A 19081-nucleotide genomic window follows, 5' to 3' on the forward strand; every position below is an offset into this window, starting at 1 on the left:
TGGCCTGTCATGTTTTTCCATGCACATACAAGAGTCATATAGTTGGAAGCAAATTCATTTTGCTGTTCGTTTAATGATTGTATGATGAAACTGGAGCACCTGGAGGAAATCAATGTAAACACAAGGATACCATGCAATCTCTGACACAGCATCCTTTATAAGGGTTAAAACCTAGCACTCCAACATTACCAGTAGTGATCAGGAACAGCAGTACCACTACTTGGACTAAAATTACAATCTATTGTTTGGAAAATAAAACATAAAATTATCAGGATTCAGGATGCAATTTTGAGTTTAATGATTCTGCGGTTACATTTTGCTTTGGGTACCTTGACTATTTCTTTATACATTGCTCAGATTTAATCCTAGAGCAATTCATCGTAAATGTGTCCAGAGCGGATTGAAGCCATACCTGTATAATGGATAACATATTGGGCTCCAGTCACATAACCAGATCGAATGCTGTATGTAGGTGTCCAGATTCATTTTCTCTAAATATTGCATAAGATCCTGCAACTGTCAATTCACTATACCGTTTTGCGGTATTTACTGCAAAATGCTTAAAACTGTCAGTAAATACTGCATGAAAAAAGTCAATTCACAGAAGGAAATAAATAATTAAATGCATGCGGTAATTAAGTAGTGGTCCGGGCTTGTGGTATTTAAGGAATGTAAAATTATAATAGCCAATTATGAGTGGTCGCTGTCTTTTTGGATCACTTCTATCAACAGCAATGCATAGAAACATATTATGGAAATATGGAAATCATTGGGGTCGATTTACGCAAAGTATAACTAAAGGAAAAACTTTTTTTTCATTTTGGATAGAATGGAGGTGAGGGAGATTCACCCTCTCTATATTTATTTTGTTTGGGTTGTCTTCTGGAAAAGTAAGACGGGGAAAAACTTCCAATGGGACACAGATGGATAGAAAAAAATTACAGGGGTTATAACCCTCCTCTACTTTATCCAAAATGAAAACATAAAAGTTTTGCCTTTAGTTTTAATTTAAAGTGGAGGTCCACCCTAAAAAAAAAGAAAAATACATAAACACGCTCCTTAAAATACATTAAAAACATTTGAAAAATAAACCATTACTTACCAGAAAAGGCTGTTGCTAGGCAGATCGTCCTAATCTGCCACTTCCTACTCCACGGGTCTTGTCCTCCCTCACGTAATCTCCTGGGAGATGGGGCGCAATGTCTTCTGGGACATGTGTGTGTCACAGTACACAGGCGTCCATTCACAAAGCACCGTGCAACTTGCTCATGCACAGTAGGACACGGGCAGTGAAGCCGCAAGGCTCAACTGCCTGTTTCCCTTCGTTAGAATGGCGATGCCGGCACCCGTTCCGGTGGACGGATCGGCCCCGGGGGGGGGGGGGAGGCTCGCTGGACAGGTAAGTGCCCTTATTAAAAGTCAGCAGCTACAGTGTTTGTAGTTGCTGACTTTAAAAAAAAAAAACTGGCGGACCTCCGCTTTAAGGCAAATAGACTGTGCAATTTGCACGTTGCTCCAGAACTTAGTAAATTAGGTAAGGCTTCACTTCACAAAGAATACCCAATCACATGCAAAGAAAAGAAAAAAAAGCAAGACATGGATGAATGAGTTTGGGGAGGAGGAACTTGACTGTTCAGACCTCAACCTGATAGAACACCTTTAGGATGAATTAGAAGGGAGACTGCAGGCCAGGCCTTCTGGTCCAACATCAGTGTCTGACCTCACAAATGCTCTTCTGGAAGAATAGTCAAAGATTCCCATAGACACATTCCTAAACCTTGTGGACAACCTTCCCAGAAGAGTTGAATCTGTTATAGCTGCAAAGGGTGGGCCAACTCAATATTGAACCCTACAGACTAAGGATGGGATGCCATTAAAGTTCATGTGCGTGCAAAGGCAGGGTCCCAATACTTTTGGTAATATAGTGTATGTGTGTAATTTGTGATACAATTTTTATTCAATATTTGAAATTTTTAAAGATATTTTGTATTTATTTAATTGAACTTACCGTATTTTCCGGCGTATAAGACAACCTTTTATACTAAAAGAAAACAGCCAAAAAGCGGGGGTCGTCTTATACGCCGGGTATAAAGCAAAGCCGTCTTGTGTGCAAGCCGCCCGCTGCATAGCATCCCTCTGGATGCTTACTGAATGTGCGGTAATACTGTATACACCGCTGAGCCAATCCTGGCAAGCGATGTATTCTATTAGTGAATACAAAGCCTGCTCGGATTGGAGTAACCACCTCTGCCAATCCGAGCAGGCTACATACAGTAGCCTGCTCTGATTGGCTTTGAGAGTCAGAGGCGCGGGCTGATGATGTTACAGCCCCTGCCAATCCGAGCAGGCTTTGTATTCATTAATAGAATACATCGCTCGCTGTGATTGGCTTAGCGCAGTATACTGTATGTATACTGTGAGACAGTGTTACCGCTACTGAACATACAGCATTACCGCACATCCAGCAGGCTGACAGGCTGGTTGGAAGGGGGTCGTCTTATACGGCAAGTATAGCACAAATCCAACATTTAAAATGGAAGATTAGGGGGTTGTCTTATCTGCCCAGCTGCCTTATACGCCGGCAAATACGGTAATTGTTTTTGATACACCACGTGTGTCCTGTGAAATCAGCTTCCCTTTGGTATTCTAGTCACCTTTTTTCTTTTGTATTAATACATACTGTATGCTGCAGGGACTACACTAACTTTGTGAGTTTGCATATTTCTACAGTTTAAATCATTTGACCTCTTTATTAGCAACAAAAACTGACAGGGGTTCTAATTCTTCTCCACTGTATCCATCACTCTGGATATCGCATGAGATAAAATACTGCAAATTTTCTCAAGATAAATACTGCATATTTTCAATGAAATACTGCATACGGTATTTTAGTGGTGTTTTTTTGTGAATTGCAAAAATGTTTTTGAAAAATGCTATGAGCTATTTTACCGCACATTTTAAAGAGGACAATACTGCTCCGTGAATGGAGCCCATTATTTGTAATGGAATTGTTACCTGCATATTTTCCTCCCCTGTTTCTTTTCACAAAACAAGCAACAAGCATTAATAGAGTTAGAAGAGCCACAGCACACATCAGTCCGATGAACCATCCTTGTGAAGACAGGCTGTGAGGTGCATTAGCGTAAGCTGCAATTAAAATAAATAGAAGAAAATGAAAATGCATAAATATATATTTACTGTATATTTGTATTGTTTAAAGATGCAAAAAGGCTTCCCTCCCAACTCATTAAAGACAAAAAATATTAGTAAACGACAAATATTGCTATACAGGTAATGCGCTTCATTTGTTAGATCTACCACATACTTTAACTGATCCCCAAAAGAAACATTTGCATTGAAACTTTCCAAAAACAATATTTTCCTAAAACCTGCGCTTGTTCTGGGTTCTCCCCCATCCGATTTATGTATTTATAAGGACAATCTTGGAGATGACTTGTCATAGCGCCAATGAGGAACCTAATGTAGTAGTTAGGTGAACAATCATTAAACCTCCAGTAGACTTTAACCACCTCAATACAGGGTACTTACCCTTCCTGCCCAGGCCATTTTTCAGCTTTCAGCACTGTCACATTTGAATGACAATTGCGCAGTCATGCTTCACTGTAACCATGTGACATTTTTATCATTTTCTTCACATAAATAGAGCTTTCTTTTGGTGGTATTTAATCACTTCTGTTTTTTTTTTTTAAATGACCGAAAATTTAGAAAAAAAAAAGTTTTTCTTAGTTTCTGTCAGTAAATTTTGTAAATAAGTAATTTTTCTCCTTAACTGATGGGCGCTGATGAGGCGGCACTGATAGGCTGTGCTGATGGGCACTGATGAGGTGGCACTTATGGGCATTGATTAGGTGGCACTGATGAGGAGACACGAATATGCCGCACTTATGGGCACTGATAGGTGGCACTGATATGTGGCACTGATGAGCGACATGGATGGGTGGCATTGGTGGGCACTAATAGGCAGCAGTGGTGGGCACAGATAAGCAACACTGGTGAGCACAGATAGACGGCATGGATAGGCAGCACTGATGGGCGGCACTGATGGGCATTGATGTATGGCAGTGATGGGCAGCAATGATGGGCATTGATGGGCAGACGTGATGGCATTGATGGGTGGCACTGATAGCATGCACTGACTGGCATCACTAATGTGATGCCAACATGTAAACATGTTTGTTATAAAAAAAAAAAGACAAAAAAGGAGCCTTTACAATCACTTATGGGGCCATATTCTGAGTCTGGAAGATCACTGTGCAAAGAAAAAGTTCTATTCAGAGACTGTAAAACAAAAGCTAGAGCTTGGAGAGCTTGGAGAGTCTAACAAACCTCATGTGATCACCAGGTCATAGCTGTCCTGGTGATAACATGAATGGGGGACCATAATGATTGATTCCCGCTAATAAGGGCCCGGATCTGTAGGTGCAACTTGGTCAGACAGTTAGCTGCATGCACCACAACTAGCAGTCAAATGTAGAATGTAGATCAGTTCTACCAGTTCTACCTTGGGACTCCTGCCTGGGAGCATTAATCTACAGATTGCAGAGTCTAGTATTTAAAAAACTTCCATTCTGTAAGTTATGAGAGAACTATGGGGCTTTCATTTATGATTTCCTTCTGAAAAGTGTATTTGCCTTATTGTGTCTGACTTTAATATATGGGGGTGAGTTACTATTACAGGAAAGGCAGATTTATACCAACCATGCATTATATCAGGAGTGCAATGTATAAGCTATAACTGTATGTGTTCCTTTATCCATTGGCCTCCTTAGTGTAGATTTATAAGGGCTTCTATATAGTAATGCTCTCTTCTCAATCGCAACCGTGACTTTTTTTTTCTTTCCTTTTACCTCTTCTTTGAGTTTTAGAGAAGCCGGTATTGAGGATATGCGGTTCACTGGAGCTGTGCTGAGCTTTTTTTTTTACCTTCTCTAAAGATATAAGACTAAGCACAGGAAAGCTCAATTAGGCTCCCGAGCTTAGCCTTTTGTAAGACTCAAATGAAAAGATATGAACTTCTACTGAGATGGTTGAGGAGGAGATGCCCACCCATTATTAAGAAGTCTTCTTGGAATGGAAACTAAACTTAGGAAATAAGGATAGTAATGATAGTAATGATAGGTAGAGACAAATGTACAGGACTGTACAATTTTATTCTGTAAATGTATTTCTGAAAAAGACTGAGGTGTTATATATATAAAATGATTGTCAGCCTTCTATGACAGTAACTACTGAGAAAAGACTGTCTATAGCTGCCCAAACACTGGCTGGTTCAAACATTTGGAGAAAAAACATTCACTAGAACATTCTTTCTTGTCATCAATGGGGTTGCTTTCCTAAAGTCAAATAGACTGTGCACTTTGCAGAGTGCGTATGCAGTTGCTCCAGAGCTCAGTAAATGCAGTAACGCTTTACTTTGCAAAGAAGATCCAATTTTGTGCAAGAAAGAAAAAAAAAACAGCATTTCTGCGTGCACACGACTGGATGATGGAAGTCAGCAGAGCTTCTGCTCATATACTAAGCTCCGGGGCAATCTTTTTGCGTTTAGTAAATCAGCCCAATTGACTCAACTAATTTGGTTTAAAGGCCTTTAAAATTTAATTTAGACCTGTTATTTAAATTGAATCCCAGATGTATTAAACAGTTACCACAATAACTACATTTAAGCAGGCCATAGAAGGATCGAAATGCAGCCAGCTCAGCAGGAACCAGCCAAATTTTGATCCATCTATGGACAGGCTGATTGTATTGAAGTCGATCTATCGATTGATGATCAGTACAACCAGCCTGTGTAATAAGTGTCACGGCTCAAAAACAATAATGATACTAATAATTAATGATGAATATATGTGTATTAAACATATAAGGTTTGCTGCGTCTACAATTTCTCCACTATTTGTGGTGCAAGAGTGAAAATATATATAAATAGGTAGCTGCGCCAACTCTAATATACAGAGTATATAATCAATACATTCATCGACAATCAATCTATATTAAAAAGTAACTTTTCCAACCAATATAGGGCATCAATGTGTTCTATATACCGGTATTTATTCATTCTCAAAGAATTGTGCATGCAAAGTGATTAAATATAAATAGTGATTCGGTACAAAAAAGTAATTATGTACACAAAAGTCTCAGTGATGGTTCTTCATAAATTAACCCCACGTATCAAATATAAATTTTTGTTTGAACGATCAAAACTCTCGTGATTCACCACCACCTTCCAAAATTTGCACTCACCAGAAAGCAGTTATCAAAAAGCCTTATGCCCTGTACACACGGTCGGACATTCCAACCACAAAATCCGTCTGATTTTTTCCAAAGGATTTTGTCCGAAACTGGTGTTGCATACACACGGTTGGACAAAGTTGTCGGAAAATCCGATCGTTCAGAACATGACGACGTTCGTTTGTTACAACGGGACTATGTTTAGCCTAGTAGCCAATAGCTTTGGTCTCGTAATTTGATCTGAGCATGCGTGGCACTTTGTCCGATCAAAATTCTCAACAGACGATCGGAAAAAGTCAGATCGGATTTTTTTGTCGAAAAATTTGAGATCCTGCTCTCAAATTTTTTCCATCGGAATTTCCAATGGAAAAAGTCAGATAGAGCCCACACATGATCGGATTTTCCGACAATATAATCCGATTTGACCTTTTCCGTCTGAATTTCTGACCGTTTGTACAGGGCATTAGTAATTCCTGGTTCAGTTGGTTCTCTATATGGGTACACCAGAGATTTGCCCAGCAGCAATATTCCTTTCATATGCCCCACCATTTACCTTTCTTTGATTCTCAAGAAAAAACAAATGGCCATCATTGCACAATATTGCTCAGTTTACTATCCTTTAAAAGTATTAACAGATAGTTCACTCACATGTTGTTGAGACTACTTGAGTGAAGCTGATATCCCATCTGGCCCCTGACCCACACTGAAAGCGAGGCTTGAACCGCACACCGCCTTCCTGAGACGGAACTGCAAGCACGGGCTTTGTTTGGAATGCTGGATAGACTTGGTGCCGGTCTAAAGGCACAAGTAAATGAGAGTGAATCTATCTGTTAATACTTTTAAAGAGTAATAAACTTAGGACTATTGCGCAATAATGGCCGTTCGTTTTTTCATGAGAAATCTCTGGTATAACAGTATAGAGAAGAACCATCACTGGGACATTTTTGTACTGAATCACTTTTTTGTACCGAATAACTTTATTTATATTTAATCACTTTGTATGGACAATTCTTTGAGAATTAATGAATATATTGAACACATTTATGTGAGCACTATATTGGTTGGAAAAGTCACTTTTTAATATAGATTGATTGAGTATGGATGGATGTATTGGTTATATACTTTGTATATTAGGGTTGGTGCAGCTACCTACTTATATATATTCTCAGTACAACCAGCCTGTCTGTTTCTTTTCAGGTGTGGCAAAATTTGAGAATTCCATAACAGCTCTGTCTTCACCCGTTTGCGGGAAACCCGCAGGTGCGCAGATGTGCTGGAGGGCTCTGCCGGTGTTCTGATGAGAAAGGTGCCCCATCGGATAGTGTCCACCCTGTACTGCGCAGGCACAGCGCTTTGGCAGTACGGAGGACAAAGGAGACGCCGAAAGCACGCTCCCGATGCTTGTGGGGGAGGATTTGTGAAATGGGTGTATCTTTGGGGGCATGTTTACAGAACTGAAGGGTGGGTTTAGCAATGTCGATGGGCGGGTTTGGTGGATTGTAACATTGAACTACCCGCCCTTATCACCACCCCATTTCTGGCCATTGTGTAGACACACCGCCCCTTGCAGTGTTGTAGGAGCATTGGGAGCATGTGACTGAATGTAGTATTAAATGTGTAGGCACCGTGTAGAGCTGATGAACAACTATTAATCTTCAGAGACTTTCAGCGTCTCTTTTGTCCCCTGTACTGCGCAAGAGCTGCGCCTGCGCAGTACAGGATGGACACCATCCAATGGGGGACATTTCTCGACAGGACAGCGGGACCTGAAGTAAAAATAAATAAAATATAATATCCAATTGTGAGAGAGGGAGGCGTGAAGGCAAGGGAAAATACATTTTTATTTAGTGTGAATGTCTGCTTTAATTTTAACCCTGTTCTAGAACCAACATAATCTTAAAACACCCACTTTGAGCTTTGTTTTTCTCTTTTGACAACCACGGGTTCTTATCATTCACTTACTGTACCACAGCAACTGTTATTGTATATTGCTTGAGTTCTGGCATATCTCAAAAGACAATTTTAGACAAACCATAAGACAACATGAAGAACAGTAAAACAAGAGTCCCAGCCAGAGTAAATTTGAGAAACCAAGAGATGGTTCAACCAGCTATCATCTCCAAACTACTTATTAGTAACGTTTTAGTGGATTCACATGTAAATTCTGGAACTTTGGTAAAAACAGGTTAGTTCAGCAGCAAAAAAGGAGGAAATCAATGCAAGATATTCTTGGCAATCTAACAGAGAACATGAAGCATAGCATTGAAACAGCAACACAAACACATCACAAGACACGTAACAAGCATCTGCACAAACCTATAGCGGGAACTTTGGCAGCAAAAGCAGGAGTGCGAGATGGGGAAAAAGGAATGCTAGAGAATCCTGGAAAAGAAATGAAAACCTTTGAGAAATGTCCTAAATGATAACCAATTTGTACATTTTGTCTGCTTTCTATGACAAAAAAGCAGAGCGATATTGTATAAGCAGTAATTCTGCATACAATGTTAGTGCCATCTAGTGGATTCTCTAGCTAAAAATGGAAAAATATATCTTATGCCGTGTACACATGTATCAGACTATCCGGCGGACTTAGTCTGGCGGACTGTCCGCCAGACTTTCAGAACGAGCTACCTGCCCACACACGGTACTTTTGCGGCGGACTAAGTACGGCGGTCTAAGTCCTGCCGTACTTTTGAAATGAACGGTACTCGCCCACACACACAGAGGAAATTCTGCTCATTTTGAGCGTGGCTCCAGGTAGCCGGGACCAGCGAAGGAGCCGTCGCTGGCCCCTTCACCTGGTATGGAGTTAAAGGGGAATCCCTACGCCGAAAAAACGGTGTGGGGCTCCCCCCCCCCAGGTCCATATTAGACCCTTATCTGAGCACGCTACCCGGCCGGCCAGGAAAGGGGGTGGGGATGAGCGAGCACCCCCCCCCTGAGCCCCCTGAGCCATACCAGGCCGCGTGCCCTCAACATGGGGGGTGCCTTGGGGAAGGGGTGGCCTAATCAATTCCAGGTCCCATAAATAGCACATATCAGCAAATTTGCCACACCTGCTTTTCTTTACATATGCAGTCATGGGGGCCTCTCCACAGAAACCGATGGCCCCTAAATCACCCTTCTATTGGAAGGATGGGTGGGACGCTACAAATGTGCTCCCCCCAGAGGCTGCACCAGCCAATTCAAGCTGTGCACCTACACAGTGTGCTCTTTGTTCTCAAGCAGCAGAGGCTTTGCTTGGATGCTGCAGCTGGAGACGCAGAGATTGCACTGCACATGATGCCGTTTAACCAGGGTGGGCACTATTGGTGGCACAGTGGTGTAGTGGGTAGCACTCTTGCCTAGCAGTAAAAAGGGTCGCTGGTTTGAATCCCAACCACGACACTACCTGCTTGGAGTTTTCATGTTCTCCCTGTGCCTGTATGGGTTTCCTCCCACACTTTAAAGACATGCTGGTAAGTTAACTGGCTTCTATCTAAATTGGCCCTAGTATATGAATGTGAGTTAAGGACCTTAGATTGTAAGCTCCTTGAGCGTAGGGACTGATGTAAATGTACAATGTATATGTAAAGTGCTGGGTAATGGATTGGGGGCCAGCAGGTTATGTGGAGAAGTCCCCACGACTGCATATGTAAAGGAAAGCAGGAACAGTATTTTAAAATGAGGACCACTGGTAAGTACATTTATGGGATCTGGAGTTCTGCCATACAATTCTTTCTGAGTCCAGGAAACCTGATGTTTCTGTGCTACAGTTTAGTAAGACTTAGCCCTTGTACACACGGTCAGAGATTCCGACAGAATGTGTAAGATCGGACCGTTTTGACGGATATTCCGACTGTGTGTGGTCTACATCGGACTGTTTCCATCGGAATATCCGACGGACCAAGTTTTCCAACTTGTTGGTAAAATTTTCTGACAAAATGCTCCGATCGGACATACTCCGATCATGTGTAGAGAATTCCGATCGGACAAAGTGCCACGCATGCTCAGATCAAATTCCTACACCAAAGCTATTGGCTACTAGCGTGAACGTAGTCCCGTCGTAATGAAATAACGTCATCACGTCGGATTTTCCGACAACTTTGTCCGACCGTGTGTATGCAACAGTTTCGGACAAAATCCGTCTGACAAAATCCGACGGACAAAATAGGATGGATTTGGTTGTCGGAATCTCCGACCGTGTGTACAAGGGCTTACATTTCTCTCCTCACCCAATGAACAATGAAAAGAGCAGCAGCAGACTGGTGAGCTCATCTCTCTGTTACTCTGCTCTCTCAACTCATCATATTTGTCCTTGCATTAATGGTTCCTTGTTCTGTTGTGCCTTGTTCTCCTTGTCCTGAGTTCAGAAACTGCAAGAGTCTGATACCAGGCTGTAAGGATGTCCTAATGACATGAAGCTGCATTATTTGTCTCTGTAAGCCCTTGTACACACGGTCGGATATTCCAACGGAAAATGTCAGATCGGACCACGTTGTCGGATAATCCGACCGTGTGTGGGCTCCATCTGACTTTTTCCATCGGAATGTCCGACCAACAAAAATGAGAGCTGGATATAAAATTTTCCAACAACATGATCCGATCGGACTTTGTCTGATCCTTTGTAGAGAATTCCGATCGGACAAAGTGCCACGCATGCTCAGATCAAATTACGAGACCAAAGCTATTGGCTACTAGCCTGAACGTAGTCCCGTCGTAATGAACGAACGTCATCACGTTCCGAATGATCGGATTTTCCGACAACTTTGTCCGACCGTGTGTATGCAACACCAGTTTCGGACAAAATCCGTCTGAAAAAAATCAGACGTATTTTGTTGTCGGAAAAAATCCGACGGATTTTGTGGTTGGAATGTCTGGCCGTGTGTACAAGGGCTTATACCTGCCTGGAGTTCCAGCTTTAAAGTGATATTAAACCTTCACATTTTTTTAAAATAAGATGTTGTTTTAGATACTAAATTTGCTTTAAACAACGCACTTGCAAAATTTGTCGGTGCAAAATGCCTTCTTTGAAGCTTTCCTGGTATAGTGCTAGTAATTAAAAGAAAAATAATACAAGAGAGAGGACCATATGTCAGCAGTTATTTAAACAATATTAATTTTAATATATCTTAAATTGCGTCTCGACACCTTGAGTAATTTAGGGTCCTTTCTGTTTGTTTGTTTTTTTATTATTATAAAAATGCTTAAACCTCATCTGTGAGGAGTGATGCCCATTGCTATACCAATTCAACACCTAGCAATTAGATGACTGAAGTGCACTACATTTACAGCTATTATTAGCTGAGCAGAGCGCCCCAGCCTCAGGTGTAGAATGATATTCATATTATACAGGAAAGAGCTGAGTTGGCTTTTGTATTATCTTATAATCCCTTTTGTTGCCAGTCCTCCAGGACCACCAGAGCAGTTTATAGTCAACTGATCCATGACTTACCTCTTCTGTTGCACAATAGCCATTGATGAATCAGTGCATTATTATAATTTTTTTGTTGTTTTTTTTGTTAGTGATTGTAAAGGCAGAAGGTTTTTTACCTAATGCATTTTATTCATTAAGGTAAAAAAACTTCTATCACAGGATCCCCCCAGCCCCCACTGTATACTTCCCTGAGCCCGATCTCGTTCTAGTGCTGTGCACGAGAGTAGCGGCTCTCCCAGCTCTGTCCCTCCTCTCTAGGCAGATTGATAGCAGCCAGAGCCATTGGCTTCCACTGCTGTCATTCAAACTCTGTGATGGGGCAGGGCCCTATTTGTGTCAAAAGACACAGACAGGGTGGCTTGGGAGTGAACCTGCACAAGTGCCCCTATAGCTTTCTATGGGGGTACTTGTCGAATAGAATTAGCCGGTAGTGCCAGCGGGGGACCCAAGAAAGGGCAGATCAGGGCTGCTCTGTGCAAAACTAGTGCACAGAACAGGCAAGTACAGACATACCCCACTTTTAAGTACACACTGGGGTTTATTTACTAAAGCTTGAAAGTGCAAAATCAGGCTCACTTCTGCATAGAAACCAATGAGCTTCCAGGTTTTTTTAACAAAGCTCATTGGTTTCTATGCCAGTGGTCACCAGAACAAAAAGAGAGGGGGAATCTTTCCAATGGGGACACAGACAGCAATAAAAATAAAATCAGGGGTTTCATCAATTTCTCTCTCTATTCCAGACTAAAACAACTACCATTTGCACTTAACCACCCCCTGTGGGAACCCAGGCAGGGTTCCAGGGTTATGGACCTATGCCACTGCTAAATGGACCTTGGGACTTAAGGACTTTCTCACCTATAAGATATGACTACCTCATGAGAATTTAGTGGCATCGGGAGAACAACTAAGGGTACTTAACAGAAAATGTACAGAAATGCATTTTGAAAATATTGTGTGAATTGTTTATTTTTTATTTTTTGAACTAATTCAGTCAAGTATGTTCTTAAGTATTCAAATTGGCCTGGTGGGAAGTTACTTGAGGACACACTTAAAGGGGTGCAATGCTTGTATGGCCTATCACAAAGAAACTGGCTTAATTAGGGGACAAGATAAGCTAGAGAAAATTCAGTACAAATGTCTAACGTGCATTGAAGCTATTTGTAGGAGGCTATATTGCTATTGCTAATGACTATTTTATTATTGTAAAGTGCACAAGCAAACAGCTGGAGGGCAAAGGTGACAGAGGCCCTGGTAGTGAAGTAGCTTTTGTGTTTAAGCTCCTTCCATAGCAATCAGGACCCCCATACTGGGTCTGACATCATGGCACAGGGGCATCCTAGGAACCCAGCTTAGGAGTCATGGAAGATGGAGTAAGGCCCCCAGAGAAGAGCAAGCATGGGTGATGTACAGTGTACAGCTTCCTAGTATACAAGTGAAACATATGCGTCAATGTCACCAGGCGTGAGGAGACGGGTTACTGGGCTGGTGGAACCTGGTACAGGCTCAGCAGTACCAGCTCAGAAATGGTGCACAACTAAAGTGAGAGAAAAGTTATGAAGTGTATTGAAGAACTGTTATCCAGAGAACATAGAGTGTAATGAGGAACTGATATTTTGAGGAACCAAGTAAAGAGTACAGAAGCTGCGCCACAGATTAGAAGGAGTTAATTATGGATACTTGTGGAGACGCATCGCTTTTAAGTGGGATTTCCGCCTTAAAGGTGTGACGTAGACAGTCTTTCTCCACCTTTCGCCACAGCTGAGGTGGGTGGGTATCCACTGCGGGCATCAAAGTCCACAGGTGGGTTAGGCCCCTCACCTCTTCCTTACTGCAATGACATTCAGCATGGTGTCGGTGTATGCTGAGTGCACATTTATCGCACTTAGGGACTGTGTCGTGGCGGTCTGGGGTATCTCCTGGCTGTTCCATGAGATACGTGAACAGCCATGAGACACCCTATCTGGTTCCTTTTTCTGGGGGGGCGGGGGTCTCCCACCACCACCCCCACCACTGGATGAGACACCGTATCCAGGGCCACCTATTTTTCCCGTACAGAGACTGGGCACAGCCTGTGAGCTGAGTTGTAAGTAATGAAGGAGTTGTCTGTTTTTGTTTCCTTTGCCTGGAGGGTACCACACACTAATATATATATTTTATTAATCTACCATTCTAGTATAATCTTGCATCTAAGGCCACTTTCACACTGGGGCAGGCAAGGGGTGTCGATGGTAAAGTGCCGCTAGTTTTAGCGACGCTTTACCGTCGTTTAACTGCGCTTTTCGGGAGCTTTTAACCCCTGCTAGCGGGTTAAAATTGCACGCAAAGCACCATTGCCGAAATGCTTTGCTCTTCGGCAGCACTGCCCATTGATTTCAGTGGCAGGGGTGGTTTAGGAGCGGTGTGTACACCTCTCCCACACCTCCCCCAAAAATGTTTTCCTGCCCTGCAAGTGCACCGCCCCAGTATGAGAGCAATCAGGCTTTCAGAAGAGGCAGTTTACATGTGCTTTTCAGGCACTATTGCACTACAGCAAAAATGCCTGTAAAACACTTCAGTGTGAAAGTGGCCTAACTCCTGATGCCTGATGAGTGGCTGTAATGTCATGAAGTGCGTAGAGTTTGCAATTTATATAATATATAATATATATCATATTTAAAATACATTAACATGTTTGGTTGTAACATGACAAAATGTGGACAATTTCAAGGTGTATGAACACTTTTTCAAGGCACTGCGTAGCTGCCTTTTAAAATTATTTTCAATATCTGGATTCCTTGTCCTTGTCCTGAAGGTGATTATGTTGCCTAATACAAATGCCACATTCCCATTTTTAGTGCATTTTTAATGCCTCTAATATATGAAACGGCATACAAAATGCATTAAACGCTCTCTGCTCTCAATAGCAGTATATCCTGTGAGAACAGTGTCACTTATTATAATGGCATTGAACTCGTTATGCATTTTGTGTTAATTTCTAAATAAATTTACATGTGCCAAAATAGCATGAAAATTGTACATTATCATAGATCATTCCAAACTGATCATTTGTTTCAGGCATATTAAACAGAGTTAAAATAGTCAGAGATTAAAGATCAAAGAACTGGTATTTTCTGTGTTCTCTATAATCTGGACTATTCAACACCGGTGACTGATGTATACAATAATGTGCCTCGCTATAAATATGCATCTCTTATAAAGCAAATTAAGAAAAATATTGCCCAAACAAAACACATGAATAAATATACAGTGGTGTGAAAAAGTGTTTGCCCCCTTCCTCATTTCCTGTTCCTTTGCATGTTTGTCACACTTAAGTGTTTCGGAACATCAAACCAATTTAAACAATAGTCAAGGACAACACAAGTAAACACAAAATGCAATTTGTAAATGAAGGTGTTTATTATTAAAGGTGAAAAAAAATCCAAACCATCATGGCCCTGTGTGAAAAAGTGATTGCCCCCTAAACCTAATAACTGGTTGGACCACCCTTAGCAGCAACAACTGCAACCAAGCGTTTGCGATAACGTGCAATGAGGCTTTTACAGCGTCCTGGAGGAATTTTGGTCCACTCATCTTTGCAGAATTGTCCTAATTCAGTTACATTAGAGGGTTTTCGAGCATGAACGGCCTTTTTAAGGTCATACCACAACATCTCAATAGGATTCAGGTCAGGACTTTGGCTAGGCCACTCCAAAGTCTTCATTTTGTTTTTCTTCAGCCATTCGGTGGTGGACTTGCTGGTGTGTTTAGGATCATTGTCCTGCTGCAGAACCCAAGTTCGTTTCAGCTTGAGTACACGAACAGATGGTCGGACATTCTCCTTCAGGATCTCTTGGTAGACAGCAGAATTCATAGTTCCTTTTATCACGGCAAGTCTTCCAGGTCCTGAAGCAGCAAAACAGCCCCAGACCATCACACTACCACCACCATATTTTACTGTTGGTATAATGTTCTTTTTATGAAATGCAGTGTTCCTTCTACGCCAGATATACTTGGACACACACCTTCCAAAGAGTTCCACTTTTGTCTCATCGGTCCACAGAATGTTGTCCCAAAAGTCTTGGGGATCATCAAGATGTGTTGTGGAGAAATTGAGATGAGCTTTGATGTTCTTTTTGCTCAGCAGTGGTTTTCTCCTTGGAACTCTGCCATGCAGGCCATTTTTGCCCAGTCTTTTCCTGATGGTGGAGGCATGAACGCTGACCTTAACTGAGGCAAGTGAGGCCTGCAGTTCCTTGGACGTTGTTGTGGGGTCTTTTGTGACCTCTTGGATGAGTCGTCGCTGCGCTCTTGGGGTAATTTTGGGCGGCCGGCCACTCCTGGGAAGGTTCACCACTGTTCCATGTCTTCGCCATTTGTGGATAATGGCTCTCACTGTGGTTCGCTGGATTCCCAAAGCTTTGGAAATGGCTTTATAACCCTTTCCAGACTGATAGATCTCAATTACTTTCTTTCTCAATTGTTCCTGAATTTCTTTGGGTCTCGGCATGATGTGTAGCTTTAAGGATCTTCTGGTGGACCTTACTGTGTCAAGCAGCTCCTATTTAAGTGATGCCTTGATTGTGAACAGGTGTGGCAATAATCAGGCCTGGGTGTGGCTAGAGAAATTGAACTCAGGTGTGGACAACCACAGTTATAGTATGTTTTAACAAGGGGGGCAATCACTTTTTCACACAGGGCCATGATGGTTTGGATTTTTTTTCACCTTTAATAATAAACACCTTCATTTACAAATTGCATTTTGTGTTTACTTGTGTTGTCCTTGACTATTGTTTAAATTGGTTTGATGTTCCGAAACACTTAAGTGTGACAAACATGCAAAGGAACAGGAAATGAGGAAGGGGGCAAACACTTTTTCACACCACTGTACATCACTTAATTCTACTAATAAATAGCAACGGTGACTAAATTCAGCAAAATATGTAGTATATTTGAGTGTATGATGCAGTTGCACAAGTCTATGTGAGTTCCTAATTTGTTTTAAGCAAGTGTTTTTAATTAATGGAGAGCACTATGTAATGTTTCTTATTGTATTCACTGAGCACCTTAGAAAAAAAAGTTGATGGAGATGATTGATATCTTGGGAGAGCTGTTTCCATCTTAAAGGGAAGATGCTATGATTAGACCTTTTTAGAATTTTCAGGTCCATCTTGGAAGGTGAGAGTGTCCACTAGGGATGGGGATGGTTTCCAAAGTGTCCACTAGGGATGGGGATGGTTTCCAAAGTTATAAGGAAATAAAAAGAATCATGGATTGTTGTATCCAAAAAACTCTTCTATAGCGGGCACTTTGGGCTTGATTTATTAAAGGCAATTAGACTGCAGTTGCTCCCGAGCTTAGTAAATGAGGTAAAGCTTCACTTTGTCAAGAATACCCAATCAGTGCAAGGGAAACTGAAAAAACAGCTTTTTTTGCATATGATTGGATGATGGAATTTTGCGATGTGCACAGTCTATTCGCCTTTAGTAAATCAACCCCTTTGACTCTCATATATGATTGCAATTATATATTTGATGTATGCGCTATGCACTTTTTGCTTGATGAATTCATTTCAGTGTATTAATGTGTTTATTTATACCCTGTGCACTCTTATTACTTGCATTTTTTTAAATGTATTATATTAATTTGCACTTTGTATTGGCTATTTTGAAGAATTTTGAAATCTTTGATATCCATTTATACACCTGCCATTATTAATTCATTGTATGTATTGATGCATATTTATTCATGTGTTTTGTTTGAGCAATATTTTGCTTTATTTGAATATAGTAGATGCACATTTGTAGCGCGGCACCTTTTTGTATATATATTTCTGGATAGTTTATATCATTGTGGTGTTAGCAGCTTATTTATTTGTTTGGAAGGGAAATTGTCTCAAAGTAACATAGTAAGGGACTGGTGACTCATGGTTATTATTAGGTGTGGCACATCTACCCCAGATCCATTGTATTAACCTTGTAATTAGAGATAGACAGTCTGGAATCTATATATTTTTTTTCACCAAGGGTGGTCCTTGTTAAATTCCAGAAGAAATATTTCTAATAAAAAGAGCTATGTGGTTTATCCGTTTTTATAATATAATTAGACAGTATAGACTGCTCTTTTCTATGATGTTTTTTAACCTGAGGTTTTTTTTTTTAAAGTGTGGCCCAGCACAGTTATGAACACAATACAAGATACTGCCAGTCTTTCAGACTGAGTGACATCTGACGTTAAACGACCCTTAGTGTCGGTTCACAACGAGGCAACACAACTTGCAGCGCAACTGCCTCAGGCTACCTGGACACGACCGCTGCAGCAACTTGCACAACAACTTCTCTATAGAAGTCAATGCAGGTCGCCTCAAGTTGACCTCAAAGTCGTTCAGGAACCTTTTTCTAAGTCGGAGCGACTTGTGTTGAACGGTTCCATTGTACAGAGCGGGACGCTACTTGTTAGGTGGCTAAGTCACCTGACAAGTCGCCCCAGTGTGAACGAACCCTTGTTGTGAGCCTAGGTCTTCCTGCACACATCCTTGGGAATCTGACATTGCATCAGCCTGGGCTCATAGTAGTCCTTGACAGCTTGGCACCTACATGTCAGTAGGTGCTGTTTAGGAAGAATGACACCCCACCACCATGGAGGAAGAAGAGGAAATACCCATGATGTCAGTGGCTTGGATATAACACTGCAGCAACTTTTGTCTGTAGGGGCATCAAGGCTAGATGGCCAAATTGTTAGCAATTGCTTTAAACTTTGGAGTAGGACTCTAAATGTAAATTCAAATATCTCTTCTATTGCATAAGGATTTTATATTTTATTTTTTACAAAAATAACATTAAAAGGAATGTAAGTTTGTATATGCAAAAGTGATTACCTTAGTGAATATCATCTTATCAGCGTATATTCGTTTTTCAAAATCATTTTTAGGGGTATATATAGGTATATTTAATACATGGGTGTACTTCAAGTTACATATATATATATATATATATATATATATATATATATATATATATATATATATATATATATACACATATTACATTTTAATGTTTCTATTCTGTTCTTATCGGAAAGAAACACAATATACCAGGATTGGATCAGAAAAGCTCATGCTCGAATGCATGAAGATGAGCATTTAACACTAGAAGGCCACTAAGGCTACCCATTAGCCATGCAGATTTCAGTGCCCCTGAATGAGTCTGTCAACTTAGTAAGACTGATGAAAACAAAGGACTTTCTAGTGACTTATCTGAATAGTCCTGAGCGAGGATGCTACATATTCCTTGATATACAGACGACTACTAAGAGACTCCACAAATCTGTGAAATATCATCATGAAGATATGGAAGAGTAAGCATATAAAAAGTGTAAAATCACAACAAGAACTACTTCTAGACAAATGTATAAAAATAACTGAAAATACAATACAATTTC

General features: G+C 41.0%; 1 protein-coding gene across 10 annotated transcripts in view; it reads right to left on the reverse strand.

Moving 5' to 3' along the window:
• CHL1 (cell adhesion molecule L1 like) overlaps nucleotides 1–19081 on the reverse strand; it is a 248112-nt gene that overhangs the window by 23337 nt on the left and 205694 nt on the right. For 9 of the 10 annotated variants that reach the window (XM_077452233.1, XM_077452235.1, XM_077452227.1 and 6 more), the window contains 2 exons: nucleotides 8566–8631; nucleotides 3016–3147 (listed from right to left, as the gene is read on the reverse strand). In XM_077452233.1, the coding sequence (XP_077308359.1) occupies nucleotides 3016–3147; nucleotides 8566–8631 (198 nt within the window). The remainder of the gene's footprint in view (nucleotides 1–3015; nucleotides 3148–8565; nucleotides 8632–19081) is intronic. The other variant, XM_077452237.1, reaches the window with a different exon arrangement.

Source organism: Lithobates pipiens, unplaced genomic scaffold (genome assembly GCF_037356315.1).
Source record: "Lithobates pipiens isolate NorthernLeopardFrog02 unplaced genomic scaffold, aLitPip1_a1.2 Scaffold_23, whole genome shotgun sequence".
NCBI lineage: Eukaryota > Metazoa > Chordata > Amphibia > Anura > Ranidae > Lithobates > Lithobates pipiens.